Below are 23,989 nucleotides of genomic sequence, written 5' to 3' on the forward strand. Positions count from 1 at the left end.
TTCTAGATACAACAGTAATCTTAGTGGTACAATGTTAAACCATGCATATCGAAGCATACCCTACTTCACAAGATTTTCATCACACTATGCACTATGCACACTATTACCACTATGTAATGAAAAGTGTTCACATACTGTTTGTGCTGTACTGTGTTTCGTGGCAGCAATACAATGCATTTTATGTTTATAACTACCGTTAAGACTTAGAGCCTTTTGATTAACCAACAAAAATACCCTTTTCTCATCCGCAGTACATTTTTTGAAGATGGAAAAAGGATACCCACCACAGCAACAAGCTCCACCTTACCCTGGGCCGCCTATGAACCATGGCGGTGCAATGCCACAGCCAGGGCAGTACGCTCAGCCAGGGCCGTACGCTCAGCCAGGGCCGCACGCTCAGCCAGGGCCGCACGCTCAGCCAGGGCCGCACGCTCAGCCAGGGCCGTACGCTCAGCCAGGGCCGTACGCTCAGCCAGGGCCGTACGCTCAGCCGGGCTACTACCCCCCGCACCCCCCACCCATGTACCAGGGAGGTCTGTGTCTGCCATACTGCTTTCAAAGATGATACTTTTTTTAATGTCCTCCTAACCTTGCCCAGGATTATTTGAGACCAACAACACAATTTAAAGGGGCCCTATTATGGTTTTTCTATTGGCTAGCGCTCCTTCACATTATGCGTGACAGGCTTAGGGGCGGGACATCTCTAAGCTATTGACCAATCACAACAGAGCCGGCCAGCTAACCAATCAGAGAGGACTCTAGTTTCAGACAGAGGGTGAAAAGAGGTTCTGCAGAGAAACATAAAGCACTTTTGGGATGAAACATTCCCAATGGATGGACATTGTTTTCTTAACCTCCGTAGCACCGTGTTTAAAATCTGCTCTTGCTCTGACATAAGGACACTGTCAAACATTCCTCATACACTTTCAGATTGAAGGCTTGCAGTGCTGCCTCTGTGCTGTAAACACTGTATAATATAAATAAACGGTGCATTATTAAAGATAAACAGTCAGTTGAAGTTGCACTACACAGTGAAAGACCTTTCTTTAGGGAATACCCTTTTGTTATGACGACATGCAAGTATGACTTCTAAAATGTAGCATAAAAGAGCCCCTTTAACGTCTTTCCTTTGTGAGAAAAAAATGTGTGTATAATAATGTCTTGCTTTATAAAGCCTTAACAGAACATTTTATATACTTAAACACCAAAAAAGCAAAACGTGATGTATACAATGATAGATCAAAATCCCCAAAATATAAATAAATTAGATTACCATTATTGCACTTGTATGCGCTTTATGCTATGAATATAATAATACAGTACTTAAAGTACGGTAAAGGTGATTTAAAGAAATATCTGCTCTGATCTGACTTTCCTGATTTGATAAATGTTGTTTCATCTGCAGATGTTGCCTATGCTCCAGCCACTGCTGTTCCTGCCACAACAGGTGAGACCAAGCACAATCTGTCCTATGTGAAACACAATACATACAGATAGTGAACATGTTTCTGTTCCAGCTTGTGGAGTTAGAACTGCCCCTGCACAGAGCCTCAGAGTCAGTGGGTGAAGTCCTCAGTTTCCTACCAAAGTTATCAGAAGAATAGTTCATTTGTTTCGGATGTGCAGAACAAAAAGCTATTGTCCACTGTCTTTTTTTGTGGCGTGCAGTCACATTTTGAGTATTTCTTGTTGCAACAGATGTAAGCTATTCCAGTTAAAGAACTTCTTTAGGTTAGCTCCAAATATAAATACATATAACAACATAATAAGGTGACAGTGGGTCAGATTAACACACATTTAGATATTTTTCATGTTACTGTCTCTCAGTTTCATTCTACACTATGAGTCAAATCTGAGCTTTCCATTACTAAAAATATCTATAATATATTACTATAAATACCCTCTATGGTTGGGTGGCTCACTAACAGCAACTCCTTACCAAAATACAGATGGTGTTCTATTAGCAGCCTCTGCTGGTCATGTTGATTCAATGCATTCAGTAAATTGTATTCTCAAATCTTTGAATGAATGCCCAAAAATGGAAATTCTACAGAAACAAAGGATATATAGGGACGGCTGTGGCACAGTGGTCTAGTGCGTTGGTGTTCGTATTAGGGGAGCACAGGTTCAAACCCCACTGCAATCATCATGTCGTTGTGTCCCTGGGCAAGACACTACACCCCAAATTGCTCCTGTGGGGATTGTCCACAGTATTGAGTATGTAAGTCGCTTTGGATAAAAGTGTCTAACATGTAATGTAATAATGTAATATATCCGCCTAGCTGGCTGGAACACGGATTACGAAATGATGTGTTACAAAAATGAAATAGGTAACTCTTAAAAAATATTCAATTTATTGCTACTGGTTTTCAATGATCAAATATTGCTGTGAGAAATGGGGCATTGTACTATTTTTAAGCAATTTGTGCATTTGTCATCCTCAGTGACTCACTTGATAGTAGGACATGTACTACATGACGTCCCAGGACAAACTGTCTGTCCCCACTGCCAGCAGTCAGTGATCACCAGGATAGAGCGCACAGCAGGCCTGATGACCTGGGCTATCTGTGCTGGCCTCGGCTTATTTGGGTAAAAACAACAATATTTTCTTGTAGTGTCTGTTTTATGGGGGGAAAATGTTTCTGAAACACACCAGAATATCCTCCTTTAAAGGTCAGTTATTATGCAAAATCCACTTTTTCGTGTCTTTTATACATGTGTCCCTTCTGTGTAAAGATATTCTGAAATGTTCAGGAAAAAAGATTCGCTCACTTTTTGTCCTGATCCATTTATATAAAAACCTGTCTGAAAATGAGCTGATCAGATTTTGGCCACTTTATGATGTCATAACGATTTTGGTTTGTGTAACCATTAGCCAATCACCAACCAAGGAAAGACGCGCCCACCTTATCACCTGAATCTCCTCCTCGAGCACCACTGTGGGTTTTTTAACCAAATATCTCTCAGAGGGGCGTGGGGAGGGGCTCCTTATTTTCATCTAAAGTAACAGACAGAGAATCAGCACACTTTTGAAACAGGGCTGAAACAGGGGATTATGGGATGCTACAATGATCTGTTTGGTATTTCGAGCCAAACACTTCAGAGACATGTTTTGTATATATCTGAGACCTATATATTGATGAAAAACAGTATAATAGGGGACCTTTAAGAACTGTTGTTAATTGTAGAGTTATAATTGACGTTGTTTCCTCCTACAGGTGTTTTCTTTGCTGTTTTATACCATTCTGCGTTGATTCCTGTCAAGATGTGGAGCACCGTTGTCCTTCGTGCCAAAGAATCATCTACGTTTACAAACGAATGTGAAACCAACTCTGATTAAGGAAGAAGACCTCAATTCTTATCTGCACCTTTACTTACTCTTTGATTATTTTTACACTGATCAAAATTATACCGTAAAATACATTTATCCTATGCTGACATTGTCCTAGTCATTTAGCTACTTTTTCACATTTCAATGCCAATGACATAAGCCTCACACTGCAGGGAATCATATTAAGCAGTGAGTGGTGAACTTGTAATTCAATAAAAAATTGTTACATGATGCTATTATTATATTATTTCATAATACAAACACAACAAATTATGTTGATGAAAGATATACAAAATAACTGTGTCTTCTGTAGTTATGAGTCTCTGTAAAACCAAGACAACAAGATTCACCACTGATAAGAGAAAACAGACGTTGTAATTTTTATTAGTAGTTTTAATTTTTTAAGTTCTTACACATGTGGTTGACACGGATATACTCACAAAATAAATAGTAAAGATAACAAAACATAAAAGGGTACACATTTGTGAGTGTAGAGAGGGTAGAATCTGTTTGGACAGTTGACCTGCAGTCTTTACAGGATGGTGTTGTGAAATACATGTAATTCTTATTCTATTGTTGTTCTATTTTGGCATTGCCTCCGGTTTTGGAGAAATCATGTTTTGTTAAATTCTTCAAGGTAATTTTTTTGGAAGGCTGTTGTTCCTTTGACATGTGTTTTGCTAAGAGGCTCCTAGACATTGTGGTTTGCTGATCTTTTTTCAACGTTTATCTATCTAACTAATCCTCTAATAACTCCTAATATTAATAGCCGAGTATGGATTTCTAATCTGCTGTTCCTAGACCTGCTCTTATCAGAGAAGCACTGAGCGGTAAAACACCACAGCAACGTTACAGCGCAGGGCTAGCTCAACGGCACAACAGAACTTGACACAGACTATTGTTTTAGAAAGGATGCGCCTGTTTTTGTCAACCTCCCTATGATGCTTACTGATCCCTATCCTATAGCTTTCATTGAGTTGGACAGTTGTGTTTACTTTCCTTAACATGCTAGTCTCATAGTAATTTCCATGTGGACTCTAGTTTGTTCATGCTTTTTAGTTTTTTTTTAAAAAATATGTGCTTTCAGTCGCAGCACCCTGTCTGGATCCAAGCTGGGTCTGATCCTGACGTCTGAAAAATGAGGCAGGGGAAGCAAAAGTACTAATAATATTTGCCGGCCGTACTGCTTTTTACACTGATCAACATTATAATGTAAAATACACTTATGCTGAAATTGTCCAAGGTTATTTTTGGCTTTTTCACATTTGAATGCTAATGACATACTGTATGCCTCACACTTTGGGGATTCATAATAAGCAGTGAGTGGTGAATTAGTTAAATAAAAAGCTGTTATATGAAAATATGTTATATTATATTTGTATACACAAACAATCCTTTTGATAAAAGAAATACAAATAACTGTCTCTGTACAGTATATCGTGAATCGCTGTAAAACCAAGACTACCAGATTTGACTATTTAGTAAGGTAAAACATTTTAAAGTATAGTTGCTTTTCTGTTTACTGCTTTAAGAAAGAAAAACAATCTAAACAAAGGTCCACAAACTAATCATGTTGTGGATCTTGTATCTAAGCAATCAGGAACGTTAGAATATAACACATACATGCCAACCTTTCCAAATCCAAAAGAGGTAGGTTTGCGCGCGTCAAATGTGCACGCCCAAATGAGGTAATCAGAAGAAATGGAACCCCAGAAATGACATGAATAAACCATGTATTTAATTAACATATATCATTTTATTCATTTTTCACAAAAAGTGGTAGTTTGGTAAACAGTGACATCAACGACATGTTTGGTCTGTAAAATGCCCGAAAAGTTAAATAATGGGAGATAAATATCCCAAAGTCTCCACATTTTATTATATTTTTGATGTGTTTCTGGTCCTCTTTCAGTTGAGACAGTGATGATGAAGGATGTGTCAGGATGTAGGAAAGCCAGAACTCTTGTGTGAACATTGGATAAAGCCAGGTTCATATTCTTGTTTCATGTTGTTGACATATTAGAGTCAAAGGTTTGCACAGAGCGAAATATCTTTGTGTTGCGCCATAAATCAGAAAATACTGCATTAAAAAAAGTAATTTCCTACATTTTTCTACTGATAAAGTGTGATATAAATAATGTACAGGCTTTCAGATTGCTGTAGTTCACTAAACAGAGACATTAACGACATGTTTGGTGTTGAAAATGTCAGAAAAAGTGAAAGAATGGGAGATAAATATCCCAAAATGGTATTATATTTGTTGTGTGTTTGTGGTCCTCTTTCAGTTGAGACACTGTAGGTGAAGGGTGCTTCAGGAAAAGACCAAACACTGGATGTCTTTCAGTCGCCAACATGTGTTTTCGAGACACTGATATTAACGGGGAAACCCTGCAGGACTCAAATGCCTAGTCTCTGTTCCCCAAACTAATTTGGGAGTGATTACCCATCAGCCCCAGGGGTAACGCTGCCCTTCCTCTGGAAATTAGCCTCATCCCAATACCCCTCCTCGACTCCTCCTTTCCCTCACTCGCTTCCCTTCCTTGCGTCTTAGCTCCGCCTCCATAAGATGCGAGCGAGAGACACGATGAGGTGACGCGAGGACAGAGGAGTCCTCAGGTATTAATTGGGACGTCCTCGTTCACTCAAACGTCGCTTTTAAACGACGTCTGTTAATGATGACATGTGCATAGCTGTATCCCCTCTCATCGGGCTTAACTGAAGAACCCCTTAGAACCGGCCCATTTGTTGTTAAATATTTATTTAAATGAATGAATCTTTCTCTTGTTAGTCACGAGAGGTTTCTCAATACTCAAATTTCCCCTCCTCGACTCCCCTCCTCGAGACTTGGTGCCGCCCACAGGAGATGCGAGCGGAGGACTGAGGAGGGGAACCGAGGAGAGAGGAGGGGAAGCAGCAGGCGGTTAGAGAAATGAGAACTCCTCTCCTCTGAGCGGTCATTTTAAAGAGACGTCCATTAATGATGACAGGAGGCACAGCAGCCCTCTGCCTGATGGACAGATGTGTTCATGATGACTTATATATTTACTTTGATTAATTCACAGTGCGGTATAATGAGACAATAACAGGCTACAGATGCGGACATATGTGGGCCAATCACATGCAGGTATTTCGGTGTGACTGCAGCTTTAATTCTCATCAGTTAATGAGTAATTGCTTCCAGCTGTCCTCTCCATGTGATTAGTCTGCACTGGGAAGTATTTGACATTGAGAGTTTGAACCTTCTGCATCTTATTTAAATTCAGTATGGTTTAGATTTCCTAAATTATCACTTGTTCTACTGGTAGTGTTGTGTTTGCTTACTTTGCTTTCCTGTTCTTCTGATAAAAGAGCACAATGGTGACGGCAGCTCGGCCAGCCTCTGTGGCACTGCTGTCACTTTTTGCTTTTGGCTTTGCAGACGCCATTCGAACTTTGAGAGATGGACCAATGATCGATGCTGAAGGAAGGGAATATAAAACTGCTGCATTAGGTTTTGACACAGAAAGTCAAATCAGTGAACCACAATTCAATGAGGGATCCACTATCAGCGTACAATGCACAGAAGTAGTGCTGCGTACCGGTACGCCGAACCGGTACTGGACTTGTAAAAAGTTTCGGTTCAAGTCCGGTTAAAACCGGAACGTCGGGAACCGGTACTTGGACTTGGCAAAAAAACTAGCATTTACGCATATTCTGGTGTCTGTGGTTATTTAAACATTCCCTGATAAACGTTATTCAGCGTCAATAAATCAGTGCTAATCCCAGTGTGCTCAGTGTACAACGTCACATGTCATTTCACCTTCGATTCATGGTTTGAAAACGTAGCATTTCGCTACATGCTAATGCTAACCGGAAGTGAATAATTTTCAGAATAAAAGTATTACGTTAATAGTGTGAACTTCCGGTTCTTTCAGAATAAAACTGATTTAAATTAAATAGTGTATTTAATTCAAAATTACGCCATATCAACATTGATTTTAATTTCTAACAGTATGTATGTACATCACTATGTATGTAGTATGTACTGTATAATGTACACATGTAGAAAATACATGGTGTACAGACAGTACAGTACACTCTGACTGTACAGTCACTACAGTGTAGCGTAGCCTATACTGTATAGTAGGTGTGTAACAGTGTAATGCGTATAGTCTACTCTACACTCTACCTTTCAGCAACGTTTTAGGGATTTAGGCTCAGTCAGCTCAGGGACTGTTTGGTTACTTTAGTTTGGTAAATGAAATAAATGTTTGCACTTTGTAGTAGTTCACTGTAGTTGCTGTCAAGTCATTTGTAGACTAAGTGGCAAAAAGTTGTTTTTTTTACATTTGTACTTTGTAGAGAAATGTAGACACAAGTTGGAAGGGAGCACAATAAACCTGACGAGTTTGAATTTGAGTTGATTATGAGTTAATTTTCAATTGATAATTAGCTCACAATAAGTTCACTTTAGTCACACAACTTGACACAAGCCATGGGTTCAGGTCCGGACTTATAAGTCCGGACCTGAACCTGAACCTCTGGACTTGAGTCCGGACCTGAACCTGAATGTGAGTCCAGGTACGCAGCACTACACAGAAGTGTCCATAATCATTGCGGTAAAGGCTGACTTCTTTAAAAATGGACGCCTTTTGTCTCCATAGGATTATTTTTTTGGGAGAAGTCAAGCATTCACAGAGCAGTCAGTGTCGACCTGTTGCTGCTGGTGACTCTGAATATTTATTTGAAGCTGGACTACAAGACTAGTGATGTTACGTATTGCGCAGAGGCTTCGGAGCGTGTGTCGAGTAATCCCCGAAGCTTTTTGTGAAGCATGTATCGAGGCTTGTATCGTTTTGGGCCAGTGAAGTCATCGATGACAAACGAAGCCTCGCTGCCTGTCGATACCACGTGACTGCTTCAGGAAGCGATTCAGATCGGTTAAACCGTTGAACCACAGCGCTCATATTACCCATGCCATGGATGTATAATAAGAACCATATTACGGGTCCCTCCTGTACCCGGGCCCGGTGACACGATGGAATTAAGAGAGCTCAGACCCTCACTTATATAGAGGTCGGAACATGTCATAAGTATAAATAGATACAAGCATAAATAAATGTAGGAATAAAAACATGAATAAATACAGGAATAAATATGGTCCAGTGTTGTCAGAGAGATTCAGTGTGTGTGCTGTGGCTCAGCTGGAAAGCAGTTGACTCATGACCACAGGGTCCCTGGTTCAACGACTGAACAATAAATATTTGTTGTTGTTTATAAAAGCTACAGCTAAATGAGATAATGTAGTTAATAAATGTATTCTTTGATATGGTTTAGCCTTTCTCAGGCTACAACATGGTTAAGTTTACGAATATTATTAAGGAATACAAATCCCTCTTTGCAATGTTTACCAGCCTCCTTAGGCTTTTCAATCACAATCATTCAACTGGAATACAAATAATATTGTTAACATGAAAATATGATTTTATGTTCGTTGTTTAGAGTTATTCTAAGGCTTTACTCATTGGGAACTCGGTATGAGATAGAGCACACTGTTGAGATGTCCAATCTGCCTGTTTTACACACTTTGACCAACAGGGGTTTGTGTTCAGATACATGAGATGAACCCTTTTGCGAACCAATTGGCTGGAAAGCTTCATAAGGCTTCATTTCGCCATCACTATACAAGACTGTGGCTCCAAAGTGACTAAGTTGTTGATTATTGTTGAGATATAACATACAGACATGTATAGTGTATGACTCCATGTATTACTGTGTACCATATATTGTTTATGTAAGTAGCTGCGACTACTAACTGTGTTCATTGGTTAGGGCTGTACCACATGATTGTGATGTCACTACCTGGGGTATAAGACCGTTGGAAGTCACGCCCCTTCTCTCTCTGTCCTCAAGCCTCTTGAGATGTGTGCCTATAATAAATAACGCCGTGATGAATGGCTAAACTTGAACTGCTGAGATTATTCACCTTTCTGCTGCAGGAGACAAAAGGTATAAGTCTAAATCTGCTAATAATAGAAGATGCTGGATATATAACTGTGGTTGCTTAAGTGGTAGTTTTGATTTGTTGTGTTTTCAGAAGTGTCCCTGATTTTAGTTATTTTTTATTCTATAGACATCTAAGGACTAAGGACAATGTGTACATTAATTCCTTACGTTGAATTCTCAAATCATACATAAGCAGTGTAGTATATCGCAGGGCAATTTTCTTTTTTTCTTTTTTTTTGTACACTACTGGATAAATGGGTCTTTGATTTTCCTGCACAAGTTTTTTAAGACATTGTCAATGGATGTTTTGCTTTTCTTAAATGCGAGGACCATTTTAATTAAAAAAACCACCTATCATTGTTTAATACAAAATGAACATTTATATTTGAAGTATAGTAGGCTATTCCTTATTTATAAGTTATAGCATTTTTTCAACCAATAAAGAAACACTCAATTACAGTTTCAAAACTCATTACAGAATAACTGAGTATAAGCAGAAACACAGAAATATGTTGACTTCAATTACGGTGAGTGACGCTTGTGTTTAATTGTAGAGGACTGGACAGGAGAGCGCTCACCAGTGTCTTCTACACCGGAGACCTCCTGCACCTCGACAGCGGTCCTGATGCGGGACACAGACGCCATCGACGGCTGTGTCGCCGCTCTGTCTCCTGACCTGAGATCAGTCACCAGATACTATACTTTATCGAAAACCATGGGTAAGAGAAGCTCAGAATACAGAATGATAATTGGCTCTTAAATTGCATTAAAAAAAAATTGTTTTCGTCAGGTGCTTCAATGATGCCAAAGAGGACGGATCAAATGCACTTTTCAATCCCAGAACAAGATCTTCTTCTCTTCAGCTGCAGCTCGATGCCTTCCTGTTCCCCCACGACACAAGGAACTCAGTGAGCCACTTCTATAACCTGAATGATTTTGTCATGTTTGGAAATGCTTCGAAGTTGTATAATGACATTTCTTTGGTCTCTCTTATATTAGGTTTTTATCACTTGCCAGCTGAAAGCGACCTCTGAAACGCAGAAGAGCAGCCCCGTCAACAAGGCCTGCAATTATATAAATTCAAGGTGCTTTTATTACTTATTTTGTGAATTGTTGCTCCTTACTGTAATATTGCAAAAGGTTTGTCAGTGTATCATTTACTATCATCTAAAATGAATTTTCCATGCTGTCTCTGTACAGCCAGATCAATGTAACAGTGATGCTCACCTCAGCATTTTGACTGAAACAGGGGGTTACGTATTGTAACCCTAGTTATATAAGCACAGGCGGAGCCCTCTACTGGACTCTATGGGTACTCTCTCTATCATGCTGTGCGTGCTTTCACCCTACTGAGTTTACGTAAACGTAGCCGGCCAATCGGGGCGAGCCTACCTGAATGCGCGCGCAGGCCCACATTATATAAAGGCGGCTACACCCGCCGCCCACTATCCTATACACTCTTCAGCGAGCGAACTAGGAAAGACAGGGCCCCCAGGTAGAAGGCTCCGCCTGTGCTTTATATAACTAGGGTACAATACGTATCCCCTGTTATTATTTCACACAGGCTCCGCCTCTACTGGACTCTATGGGTACAGTTGGCGGAGCCCCGATGTATTCACGCCCTGTCATCCAACAACATCGACCCACCACACCGTCTCTGACCGGCTTTTGGCTAAACATCCATTGCATCCCCACTTCCTCCCATCCGGTTGTAACCGTAGAGAAGTTGGGGCCGCAATTTGGATAAGGCACACTCACACACGCTTACCTCGTGTAGAGTGTGCATGGAAAAGATCTGTGCGGAGACTCCGTCTGGAGCCATGTTCCCCAGGTCCCTCAGGAGCATGGGAAAACATAAGTGCACCACGTCCCCCACACTCACACACGCTCCGTGTAGAGTGGGCATGGACAATAGTGAGGAAGGCTCTCCCAGCCTGCCTCCAGCCCTGTATGGGGCTGATTGCGCACCATGTCCCTCAGGAGGCATTGGGAAAACACAAGTGCTTTATGTCCAGGGGGGGGGGGGGGGTCAGGACACCTGCTGACCCACAGCCACCCCCCCTCTCACCAGTCATGCGTTGCCTCGGCAAGCACAGACAACGAGAAGGAGCCAGAACATGTCCAGGAGATAACATTTTATGAAGGAGCCTGGCGTAGACCAAGACGCCGACGTTGCATAATCTTCTACACTCACGCTGCTGAATAAGGCTGTTTGGACACAGCCACAGCCCGTGTAGAATGCGCACGGACCCCAGTGGGGAGGGCTCTACCCCGCCACGTCCATAGGCATGTGTAATGCACCCCGCATCACCCATCCTGTTAGGCGCTTCTTGGAGAGAGTTTTCTAGCCACACCATCCCCAAAGCACACAACCAGCTGTTCAGTGCATCTAATGGCAGCCGTGCGCTCTACATAACATGCTAGCGCAAGCACTGGGCAGAGGAGGTGCAATTTAGCCTCCCTGGCCTCAATATGGGGTGGAAGATTAAGCCACCTAACTGAATAGCCCTTGACCTGAACGAACTCCTTAGGCTCTTAGGAGTAAAGGAGGGGTTCGGTCTGAGTGTCGCACCCGCTACGGTCACCCTGGATCAAAAGGCAGCTTGGGTGCACCGACAGAGCGGTCAGCTCGGACACTCTTTTGGCCAAAGTCAAGGCAAGTAGCAATGCTGTCTCCATGACAGTGCTTTCAGGGAGGAGAGCTCCAGGGGCTCAAATGGTTCTGTGACCAGTTCCTCGAGCACCAACGGCAGGTCCCACTGCGGGGCGGAGGCATGCTCTACTGGGCACTGCCTCCTGACCCCCTGCAAAAACCGCGACATAAGCGGCTGACTGTAGGCTGACCTGCCTCCAAATCCCTCATGGCAGGACGAAATGGCTGCTGCATACACTTTAATTGTAGAATGAGCCCAGCCCCCTGTCCACCAGTATCTGTAAGTAGGTAAGAATAGAGCCCAGGTGTGCATGACAGAGGCTCTAGACTCCTCCTTCACACCATCGCCGGAATCCCGCCCACTTTGCCTGTAACAGGCTGTGGTGGATTCTGCTCCTGCTGCTTGGATAGTCTGATAGTCTGAATAACGTTGTCAGACAGCCCCACCTGTCCAAGCCTGGAGAGGTTGGCCCAGAGTGGGTAACACCCCTATTGCCCCTGCTTCCTGAGACAGCGCTCCCCAGACCTGAGGAATAGCCCAGGGCTGGCCCCCATCATCTGTGTTACCCGCGTACCACGGCGCCAGGCGGCAATCTGGGGCCACTAGGATGACTGACAGCTGCTCCCGCCTCACCCTATCCCGAAGGGGGGGATAAGGTGCAGCGGTGGAAAGGCGTAAAGCAGCTTCCATCTCCTTGGCCATGGCTCGTGTGCAAATGCGTCCACCCCCAAGGGCGATTGTCCCACCGGGCCAGGGAGAACCACAGGGCACAGTGGCTGTTGCGCCGATTGGCGAACAGGTCCACCTCTGCTCTCCCGAACTGAGTCCAGAACTGCTTCACCACCTCCGGGTGAAGCCTCCACTCGTGTGTCAGGAGTCCACCTCTTGACATGAGGTCGGTCCCCCCGTTCTCCCATCCCGGGATGTGCAGGGCCCTTAGAGACAACACAATTTATGAAACCCACACCACAGGTTCTCTGCCGCGGTCAACAAGGCTATTGAGCGGACTCCGCCTTGCCTGTTGATGTACGCCACTGTGGTGCGGTTGTCGCTCCTCACTAGCACATGTTTGCCCTGTATTAAGTGTTTGAAGTGCTGTAGGACCAGCATCACTGCTTGCAGCTCCAGGGGGTTGCTGTGCCGAGCCTCTGTCAGAGGCCAGCAACCACCAACAGCTCTCTCTAGGCACGTCCCCCCCCATCCTGTCACTGAAGCGTCTGTAAAGACTGTGATATAGGAGGTCACTTGCCCCAGTGGAGCTCCCCTCCGCAGATTCTCTGGGGACCCCCAGAATCGGAGGTTGCTCTCTACTGAGGGGGGGATGATCACCAGACGTCGTTTGTGTCTTGAGATCTAAACGAAGGCCGGTAAGCCACCTCTGTATGCGACGTGCATACAGAAGTCCCGGAAGACCCGGAAGTGCCCGACAACGGCAAACGGAGCCATCCGCCCCACTGGAATGGCGACGTGAATGGCACCGCCTCTGCCATATCCTGGTCCCCCAAACACTCTAAGCAGAGGTGGTGGTAGTGATGGCAGTTTGACACTGAACTTCGAACGGAGCTTCAAACCCTGGACTTCCTATTCCATAGAGCAGTGCTTCGAAGCTTGCGTCAAATCACGTGACATATGACGTCCGAGAAGCAGCAACTGCTTCAAATCAAACGTGACATGGAGCGTCCGAAGCAGCAACTGCTTCATTTTCCTGAATGATCACTTGATACTGGTTCGCGGTCCATTCACAGGATTCAATGCACTGCCCTCGTCTCGATTCTGACAGGTGACAGGTTGAAACAGTTTCAATTTGAGCGCTTCAACACTTTATGACCGCTCTAAAACAATGCGGCATGTGTGGGTTGTTGTCGTAGTTTGCGTTGTTTGCTGTTGAGTTTTGGTATTGGGTATTGCATTTGAATTGTAGTATCATTATAGATCAAGCCAGGAAGAAAGATAGGTCGTTCTGGCTCGGGAAACACTTTGAAATGTGGAGAAGTTGTGAACCAAAAGACAATTATCAGTAATATATAACAGTTCAATATTTCAAGGAATAGATAGCCCATTGGATAGAGCCGGCGGACGGATGCGGCGATGTCTTCCGCGCAGCTGGTTCAAAGCCCGGAATGGATGTATTTTAAATCATTGCTTTTCAACTTTAAGTAACTGATAAAAGGGCCTCTCCTCCCAACAAAAATGTCCAGCAAATCTCTAGTCTCTTCTCAATAACCCAATACCACACAATTAATCAATGTTTAATTAATTGCAAATAGAACATGATATTCAGTCTTAGTGTGTGGTGCATCAAACATCAAGCCACGTTTCTAGCCGGTTCTACTGTTTCAAGTCTTTATGCTAAGCCAACTCGCTGGGGCTATAGAATCATACTCTCTGCAATAAGTTAATTTCTAAAAACCTCTGACTATTCCCCACTGCAGCCTTGCACTTCGCCAGGAGAGGTCGCTGTAACTGAAGCTTCGAGAATGAACCTATTTCCGACACAATTGTCCAAGTGGTTCGATGCTTCATTCAAAGCTTCATTTTGCCATCACTAGGTGGTGGGAGACCGGCGCCCCGCGATCAAACCAGTGCAGGGTGCATGGCCGAGCTTCCAGTAATGGTGAGTACATTTTTCCTTCTAATCTTCTAATTTCATTCGTTTAACTCTTCGGTTGTCAGCCTCGTCTGAAGAGAAAAAAGGATGGTGGGCGGCGGGTGTAGCGCCTCCTTATATACTGTGGGCCTGCGCGCGCATTCAGGTAGGCTCGCCCCGATTGGCCGGCTACGTTTACGTAAACTCAGTAGGTGAAAGCACGCACAGCATGATAGAGAGTAGTACCCATAGAGTCCAGTAGAGGGCGGAGCCTGTGTGAAATACAACAGTACACATGTGAGAGGAATGTGCTAAATGTAAGCTTTAAGAATATTTTAGAATGTTGACGTTGCCCATGGAGTATATGTATACAAATAAATGGTTATTATTTCAACATTGGATTTGGGTGTAAATGCCCTCAACTCAAAGCTAAAGGAAAACAATTATTAATTCTGTATACTAATCATCAGATGGATAAATGTCGATGGCAGTGATGATGTGTGTCGATGTTGCGACGATACATTACATTACATTGCATTTAGCTGACGCTTTTATCCAAAGCGACTTACAATAAGTGCGTTCGACCAACAAAATACAAACTTGAAGAAAACAGAATCATATAAGTACATCAGGTTTCATAGATCTAAAACATTTCAAGTGCTCCAGCAACTCTCCCAAACAAAAAACAAACCTCGGAAGTCTGATCCCTGAAGGTAAACTGTAAATCCTACAGTTTTATAACTTTCATAATCTGTGATCTGTCTGTGAAAACTTTCCCAACTAAATATTATTTGACTCTCACTTTCATTTGTATTCATGTTTCAGATTTGGTGGCACGTGAAACTGTTACTCTGGGCCCTTTGATGGTTTTTGCCCTACAAGTAGGCGAAGCATAACAATCCAGACAATAAAGGATTCAACATTATCTATCAATCTCACCCTCCCTGACCAAACTTCAGCGTAATACTTATAGCTTAATACTAGCAACACGATTATTTTAATGATTGTTTAGTAAGAAATGTTTATACAACATAAACATTAAAGAAACAAGGATTTTTAGTATTTACTGTTGATACCTAAACATGGCTCTAAACAAAGCCACACAACTGGTCTGATGAAACTCCCCCGTAAATAAAAAACAGATTACACTGTATGAACATTACATGTTGATGTCAAGCTGTCAGGATCACATATCTGTGTTTGAAAGAGGAAAATAAAATGTGAATTTCTCTTACCTTCAAAAAGATGAATGAAAATAAGAATGCATGCCAAGCTCGTCTTCATGGCATTTTCAGTTATGAACTCACTAATAATAAATACTAAAGCTGACTCACATTGTACTCCTCCTCTTTCCTTCAGTCTTTGTGAGGTTTTGTGGACAGCCTCACTTTATTGATTGTTCTTCACCTCATTTCATTTCAATCTTTATTTCGAACAGATTCAAACAATAACAAATGTGAAAAACAGAATACCGTATTGTTAAAATACAGTATTTATCCACATTCATGATAATATTTATATATTCAACAAAAATGTCTTCATATTAATAATTAAAAAATCATATGTGTCCGAAAGGGAGTAGGAGGAAGCAAATGCTTATTAATTCCCACCCCTTACTTGATCAATGATTGTCCTTTAAATCATTATGCAAGTTATTCCTACTTACATTTACATTTATACATACATATACAATAATTTCTCATCTTCAATCACCTTTCTTCATTCTCATAGTTTTCCAAAAAAGTGTTTCTGTACATCCTTTTAAACTGAATTATGCTTGTGCTTTGTTTTAACTCCTGCTCCAAACCATTCCATAAAATCACCCCAGAGATTGTTATACTCATACTTCTCAGAGTTGTTCTGACCTTGAGTTGTTTAAAATGTAGATTTCCTCTCAAAGTATACCCACCCTCTCTGTCTATGAACAATGTTTTTAATTTCCTATAGTAGATTATGTCTTGCTCTGTAAATGATTTGTGCTGTTTTAAAATGAACCAGATCAGTGAACTTCAATATGTGTGACTTCAAAAATAATACATTAGTGTGTTCAAGATATCCAACATTATTGATAACTCTTATAGCCCTTTTTTGTAATGTGCATAACGGCTGGAGGTTGGTTTTGTACGTGTTTCCCCAAATATCCACACAGTAAATCAGATATGGCAATATTAGTGTGTTATATAGAGTATACAATGAGTTGTAGTCCAGAATGTGTCTGGCTTTTCCCAATATTGCGATAGTCTTAGCCAGTTTTGCTTTTACACGAGTGATATGAGGTTTCCAGCTGATTTTGTGGTCTAAAACCACACCAAGGAACTTAATTTCATATACTCTTTCTATGTTTATCTAGTATTAATTGCACCTGTGGATTTGTTTTATGTTTTCCAAATAACATAATCTTTGTTTTCCTTATATTTAATGATAATTTGTTTGTGTCAAATCAATGTTTTACTTTAATCATTTCTGCTGTTATCACTTCCATTAGCTCTTTATAATTGTCACCGGAACACAACATATTAGTGTAATCTGCAAATAAAATACATTTTAATATATTTTATACTCTGCAAATGTCGTTGATGTATATTATGAACAGCTTTGGACCCAACACAGACCCCTGAGGTACTCCACAAGTTATGTTCATGTATTCTGATGTATGTTCACCAATTTCAACAAATTGTTGTCTGTTGCTTAAATAATCTCTCACCCAGTCTATTCCCAACCCTCTGATGCCATACCGTTCCAGTTTTGTCTGTAAAATGTTGTGATCTATGGTGTCAAATGCTTTTTGTAAGTCTATAAATATTCCCACTGCTTGTTTTTTATTGTCCATGCAGTTTGCTATTTCCTCACTTAATTCCATTAGTGCCATAGATGTTGATCTATCTTTCCTGAATCCATATTGTCTTTTTAAAAAGCTTTTCAAGGATCTTGGAAACATTTTGTTTGGATTACTGGTCTGGGGGAAGCCCGCGAACGTGTGTGTATATTTACGTGTGTGTGTTAGTGTATTTTTGCGTTTCTGCGTATTGTGTTTGTTTCCCGGGGAAAACACTCACGAGAAACACGGCTGTTGTTATGCCTGCTGTGACGTCAAATTACTCCGTTCTCCGCTTGTAATTATGCCGTTACAAGCTTCAAAGTTGTATTTATCATCTGAATTTGCCGAAAACAAGTTTAATATTCTGAAAGCCAAGACTTTGTTTATTTGAAATCAGATAAAAACAAACTGTAACGGACCCTGCCGTGTTATCTATGATTACTATATGCCTTACATTCATAATTTCAGCGGAGGGAGGGGAAGCTGCGCTGTGGAAGAGCAGAGTGGCGAGGGAGAGCTGTCATCTTCCTTTGACAAGCTTCAAAAATACCTGTAGCTAATGAGATTGAATATAACAATCAAAAATAACAAAATATACACAGCTAGATCAGATCGCGTTTTAGATGCGACTTTAGAGTAGAGGGGAATTATTGAAACGGGATTTGTACAGTGTACAGCACAAATGTGGGGCAGGGCTGAAAAGTGGGGGAGCCAATGGCCCCCTGGCCCCCCCGCTTCCGGCACCCTTGATATAATGGTGTAACTTTTGCTATTTTCATTTTATTAGGGAATTTACCAGATTGAAAAGACAAGTTAAAGAGATGTGTCAATGGTTCTGCAATTTCTTCAATAATGTTTTTTACTATAATCATATCAATATTATTCCAATCGGTCGAGGATTTTCTTTTACATTTTCGCACAGTATATATGATTTATTTTTCTTCGACTGGTGTGAGGAAGAAAGAGCTATTGTTTTCATTCCAGAGGTCCGTATCTTCCCCTTTAGTTGTTTCTACGGTTTTAATTATTTCTGCCAGATCTGGCCCCTAATTTACAAAGAATTCATTAAAACCATTAACCACATCTTCTGTATTATTAATAACATTATTTTTGTCCACAGAAAACTCAGGGTAACCTGAACTTTTTGCTCCATTTCTAATGACACTATTTAATTACTTTCCTTAAACCTTTCATATTATTCTCTAATATGTTATTATAGTATTCTTTTTACATATCCTCAGAATATGGGTTAATTTATTCTTATATCTTTTATATTTATTTTCTGCTTCTGAAGTTCTATATTTAATGAATTGTCTATATAGTGTATTTTTCTTTTTGCAGGCATTTTTTTAGGCCATTAGTGATCCATGCACTGTGAGTTTGTTTGTGTCTCTCTCTGCATTGTTTCACAGGACAGTTTTTGTCATAAAGTGATTTAAAAATGTTTAGAAATTCATCATAGGCCTTGTCAATATCGTCTCTCTCATATTTAGGAAGTCGTTCTTAAATGCAATTATGTTATCTTCAGTTCTCAATCTTTTGTATTTGAAATGGCTGGCGACTTTAGGTTTCTTAGAACTGCAGTGATAGACAATAAAAACAGGTAAATGATCACTGATGTCACTATATAATAGTCCGCCTACTGTATTGTTTTCCATAATATCACTGGATATGTCTGGTGTCTGCAAGATGAGTGTGAAAGTGCAGGTCAGGAGGAGAGTCATCAGCAGCAAAGGGGTGGATATATATTATAAGTTAGTGTCCTGTAAACATGTACGCCGATTCAGAAGCTCTGCAATCATAAATAATAATACATTGTAGTGCCGAGAGATAGGGAGTCGGAGGGAGTCTGTAATACAGTGGTCACCACAACATATATATTTGTACAGCTGAGGTTGTGTTTTGAGCGCACCAAAAAAAGCGCTCTTCACATACAAGACAATACAATGTGTCCAAATATAAAAGAGCAAAGGAATAGGAAAGAGTGAAAGAGGTTATGTCAATAACTAGTAAGCCAGTTTGAATCCTGAGCTGGCCGAACATGTCTGGCATGTCCTCCCCTGTCTCCCCCTTTCAACTCTAACATCTACAATAAATCACCCAAAAATACCTGAAAATAATTAACAGAAAAACAAAAATGAATCAATCAAGCTAAAATAAAAGAACATTATCAAAGTATTTAGGCAACAGTACAGGGTGAACATCTGAAATGGATCATAGCTTTCAACTCTATGGATATATATTTTTTAAGTCAATTTAAATTAGTTGAGATCTTATTTTATTTTAAGTATTTGTATGCATTTTCAATACTATCTTTTAGTTTGAACTGCATGGATGGATTTTTGTATGACATGTCTTATGTTTTAAACAAAAGATCAAATTAGATCGAATGTTATTTAAGTAGCCCAAAATCAAAAGTTATACATTTGTCCCTGCGGGATTTACAGTTTATACAGATCAACAAAACATGGATGACAGATTAAAAACATAATAAAATGACACCATAGACAACCATAATAATATGATGTGTACAAATTAAGGATCCAGGGGGATGTCAAAATGCTTCCTGCATGGTTTTCATGAACTGCAACACTAACATTTTATTTAAAATCCAAAGTAACAAGCAATGAAGCAAATATATGCACATTTTAAACATGTGAAAACGCCCTTCACCTCTCTCTCAATCAGCCTCATGTCTTGAGTTCAGAGTGTGCAGCCAATTAAGCAGATGCGTGTCTGATTGGACGCAGGTGTGCTGCTCTGATGAGGATAATGATCGGCTAGAGTTTAAAAAGCTCCACCGCTCACACTGAACCATAGGCCTACTGTGAGTCAGTCAGGAAGACAGAGAGCAGCTGATCAGTTTCCTGTTATCAGTTTCACTTATGGAGGCCTTTAATTTTCAGGTTATCCTCCTTGTAGGACTCTGTGTTAGCTCCTCTTTTGCTTTCCCGTCCACACGTTACACACAAGATGCTTTGTTTCAGAGCCTTGCGAACACAGGCAGGTCAGAACTCGGGCAGCAGCAGCAGAAGTCTCCGGCTGAGGAACCGCAGCAGGTGAATACCATCAGAGTGACCTGTCATCCAGACTCCTTGGAGATTGTTATCAAAGCCGATATGTTTGCGGTTGGAGCTCCTGTTGATGGTGACGAGATACGCCTTGGAGTAGAGACCAACAACCAGTACTGCAGAGCTACAGCGTCTTCAGCAGATGAGTACAGTATCAGTGTTGGACTTGTGGAGTGCGGCACCAGACACTGGGTAACTTTAAATATATTTCATTTCAAATATGATTCATTATAGCTTCTAGTTTAAAACACATCTAATCTCCACAGGTAACTGAGGACTCTCTGATCTACACAAACCTGCTCATATACTCTCCTGAGGCCTCTCCATATGGTGTTGTTCGAATGGAGGAGGCTGTAATTCCAATTGAATGTCATTACGAAAGGTCTTTGTCTCTTTTTGTTTTTAAAGCTCACATTGTAAAAATCTTTGAATGATGTCTGTCTTTTTTTAAATGCATGTTTTCTGTTTCTTAGGAAGTACAGTTTGTCCAGTTCTTCACTCATGCCTACCTGGATCCCCTTCATGTCGACCCAGGCTGCAGTGGAAATGTTGCAGTTTAACTTGAGAATCATGACAAGTGGGTTTTGATAATTATCTCATGTTATGAGTTGTCATGTCTCTATTTGCACTTAGTACTTTTTTCTGTCCGTGTGCAGGTGACTGGCAGTACAAAAGAGGCTCTAATGTGTTTCATCTCGGTGAGCCCATCAGCATCGAGGCCTCGGTCAGAATTGAGCATCACATTGGGCTCCGAGTGTTTGTGAGCAGCTGCGTGGCTACACTGAGCCCTGACATGCACTCCAGCCCCAGGCATGCCTTCATTGAAAATGGGTAAGGTGGCAAATTGCTAAATGGCAAAAAGTAAAGTCTTTTTCTGACCCTAGAGGGAGCTGTTTAAATGTGTAAGGCTCTTCAAGTGGTTTAATTCAGACACGGGCAATGCTGACTCGAGTGACAGGTTAATAAAAGATCAGTCCTTTAGTGTCGTCTTCAAGTTAGCCATTAGCTAAGGCTAGCTGCAGTTTGCTTTTAATCTTTGGTATTCTAGTTCTTCCTTTCTGTGCCACAATTGGCAAAGGCACAGGTCAGATTTGTGCAGTTCTTACTCTAAAGAACTACTTCCAGAACTTGCCAATAGAGAGGCGAAGTCCCGGCCATCTACTTTCGACCCATGGGACCTTATTTCGGAAAAATTGTGTATTGAAGTCAATGGAGAGAGAAAGATTATCTTTCAACCCCGTTTGGTTTGTGCAACGAATTACACATATGACGTTTGTTAATCTTAAAAAATAATTTCCATGTCACAAAAGTCAGTTTGTAATAAAACTGTTGGAAGACTACGAATCCCGGTCCCGCATGCTGGCTCTTAGGAACCAACTAACTCCTCTTGTGTGTATGTGCAGCTCTCAACATGCCCAGACTTGGAGTGATTTTCAGCTCTTTTAATACTTTTCGCCTCATTCTGAAAGGAAGAAGTGAAATGTGCCAACGTGACGGCCGTCTTGGTCTGTGACGCAAGGGGTAGTTCATTGAGCGGTTTCACACCAAAAAAAAAGTGTTACTTCACATTTTTACGACACTTTTATTTTTTGACTTGCAAAATTATCTTTTAAATTGACAAACGTCATATGTGTAATTCGTGGCACATTCAAACGGGATCGAAAGATCATCTTTCTCTCTCCATTGACTTCAATACATACTTTTTTAGAAATAAGGTCCCATGGAGGTCTATATGACTAGAAATGTTAGTGGTGGAGTTGCATTGTGGGTAATGTAGACTCTGGTTATAGTAGTCAATGAGTGCTAATTTAGTGTTGCTCTTTTTGTTTTTCCTCATCATAGGTGCTTTGTTGACTCTCAGCTTCCAGGCTCAAGGTCTCAATTCTTAGCCAGGACACAGGATGACAAGCTCCACATGTCCATTGATGCCTTCAGATTTTATAATGAGGACAGAGGGGAGGTGAGGCTCTATTAAATTGCCTCAAACATGATTGTGTGTGCATGTTTCCCAACACCTGCTTTTCTCATAGCTCTACATCACATGTCGCCTGAATGCTGTGCCAATAAATAGCACAGATGCAACAACCAAGGCGTGCACTTTTGTGAATGGAAGGTAAGTGAGATCCAGTCTAAAATATGTCAAATTACACACAAAAAACAAAGTATTGGTGCGGAATGATTTTTTTAATTATCAGATGGCGGTCCGCTGATGGTAATGACTACTTATGTGGGCAATGCAAAAGACCAATTGGAGTTGCGCAAACTCCCAGTAAACCCAGCAGCCCGAGCAAGTTTAGGCCTCGAGGGTTTGTGAAGCCACAAGAGCGTGAACCCCTCTGGAGGAGCGGACTGAAGACCAGTACAGGTGGGAAGCTTGTAGAAACGTGTGATGAATATTGGCTGCAGAATAGATGTCGTTATAATGATCAATTGTGACACATGTTTTGGCATAGGTTTTAGACGTGATGATGGCTGGGTAACTGAATTAACATGCATTGTGCTGGTTTGTCTTAGTGTGGGAACATCAGGCCAGAGTGGGTCCGATGATGGTCTTGCCAGCCAAGCAGAAAAGCCAGCCCATACCTGCAGAGGAGCCTTCTTCCATTCTTGATCAAATCAGCAGATCTACAATGTATGGCAGCCATTGGAGGAGTGGAATAAACAGAGTTGGTAAGTCAATGCCGGTATTGAATTATTCTTTGTTCATTTGAAGCCTTTAACAATCTCTAAATTGAGACTAAAATGGCCCATAATGAAATCTTAATGTTGAATTGTTTTTCTGTCAAAGATCAGAGGAAAGGACTGCTTCCTGATTCATCATCGACCCAAAACCAGGTGGACGTTGTGACTTTAGCTTCTGAGCAGAATAAAGACGAAGAAGACAAAAGTGGAACAGAAAAAGGTAAAATGTGAAAAGTCTTAACTCTTTTTTTTAAATGGCACTGCAATGCACCTTTTACATTAACACATTTCTTCTGTGACTACAGATGAAGTTTCTGAACGTCTAGAAAAAACCTCTCCTGAGGCCCACCTGCAGCCGAAGGCAGCGGTGCTGAACAGTACCAACACAGCGGCGCTCGATGAAGTCCTCCCAACTGCTGCGGTTAATGTGGCTGTGCCCCCACTGTCTAACACCACTGCAACATAATCTGACCTTTCTGAAACAATGGACCCAAAGAGATAATAAATGATTCAAACTTTAATTTGTTTGCTTTTTAATGTTTCAATACACAAGGAAAACTGATGACCTGCTCAGAGCTAAAAACAATTAAATGCAAACAATTGTTTCCTAATGAGCAAAAGTATTCCAATATAACGGTAAACATTTAGGGGGGGACCCAAAATTGCAATTTGTCTTCCATGTCTTTTCTTGGGCTTGTCTGCTGCTAGAAACGGTACTACACCATGGCATTTATTTTCTGGGGTATTTGCTTTAGTTGTAACGGCTGTATAAAGGTGATGTAGGCTTCCTGCCTGCGCTGCGCTGCGTCAAAAATAGGATTCATCCTATATTTTAGAAATTCCTTACGGCGAGGAGCTTCG

General features: G+C 41.3%; 2 protein-coding genes and 1 pseudogene across 2 annotated transcripts; all 3 read left to right on the forward strand.

The window, feature by feature from the left end:
• Positions 1-230: 230 nt before the first annotated feature.
• Positions 231-4,692, forward strand: LOC117554458 (cell death-inducing p53-target protein 1-like). The gene is made up of 4 exons (XM_034228899.1): positions 231-533; positions 1,406-1,447; positions 2,445-2,589; positions 3,219-4,692. The coding sequence occupies exons 1-4, from the start codon at positions 266-268 to the stop codon at positions 3,322-3,324; spliced, it is 561 nt and encodes a 186-aa protein (XP_034084790.1). The 5' UTR covers positions 231-265; the 3' UTR covers positions 3,325-4,692.
• Positions 4,693-9,264: 4,572 nt separating this feature from the next.
• LOC117554464 lies at positions 9,265-15,453 on the forward strand (annotated as a pseudogene).
• Positions 15,454-20,260: 4,807 nt separating this feature from the next.
• Positions 20,261-23,637, forward strand: LOC117554457 (zona pellucida sperm-binding protein 3-like). Its single transcript, XM_034228897.1, has 10 exons — positions 20,261-20,638; positions 20,713-20,828; positions 20,920-21,023; positions 21,103-21,277; positions 22,289-22,406; positions 22,477-22,559; positions 22,642-22,811; positions 22,961-23,116; positions 23,235-23,348; positions 23,434-23,637. Exons 1-10 carry the CDS (start codon positions 20,261-20,263, stop codon positions 23,592-23,594), a joined length of 1,575 nt encoding a protein of 524 aa, XP_034084788.1. The 3' UTR covers positions 23,595-23,637.
• The last annotated feature ends 352 nt before the right edge of the window (positions 23,638-23,989 follow it).

Source organism: Gymnodraco acuticeps, unplaced genomic scaffold (assembly GCF_902827175.1).
Source record: "Gymnodraco acuticeps unplaced genomic scaffold, fGymAcu1.1, whole genome shotgun sequence".
Lineage (NCBI taxonomy): Eukaryota > Metazoa > Chordata > Actinopteri > Perciformes > Bathydraconidae > Gymnodraco > Gymnodraco acuticeps.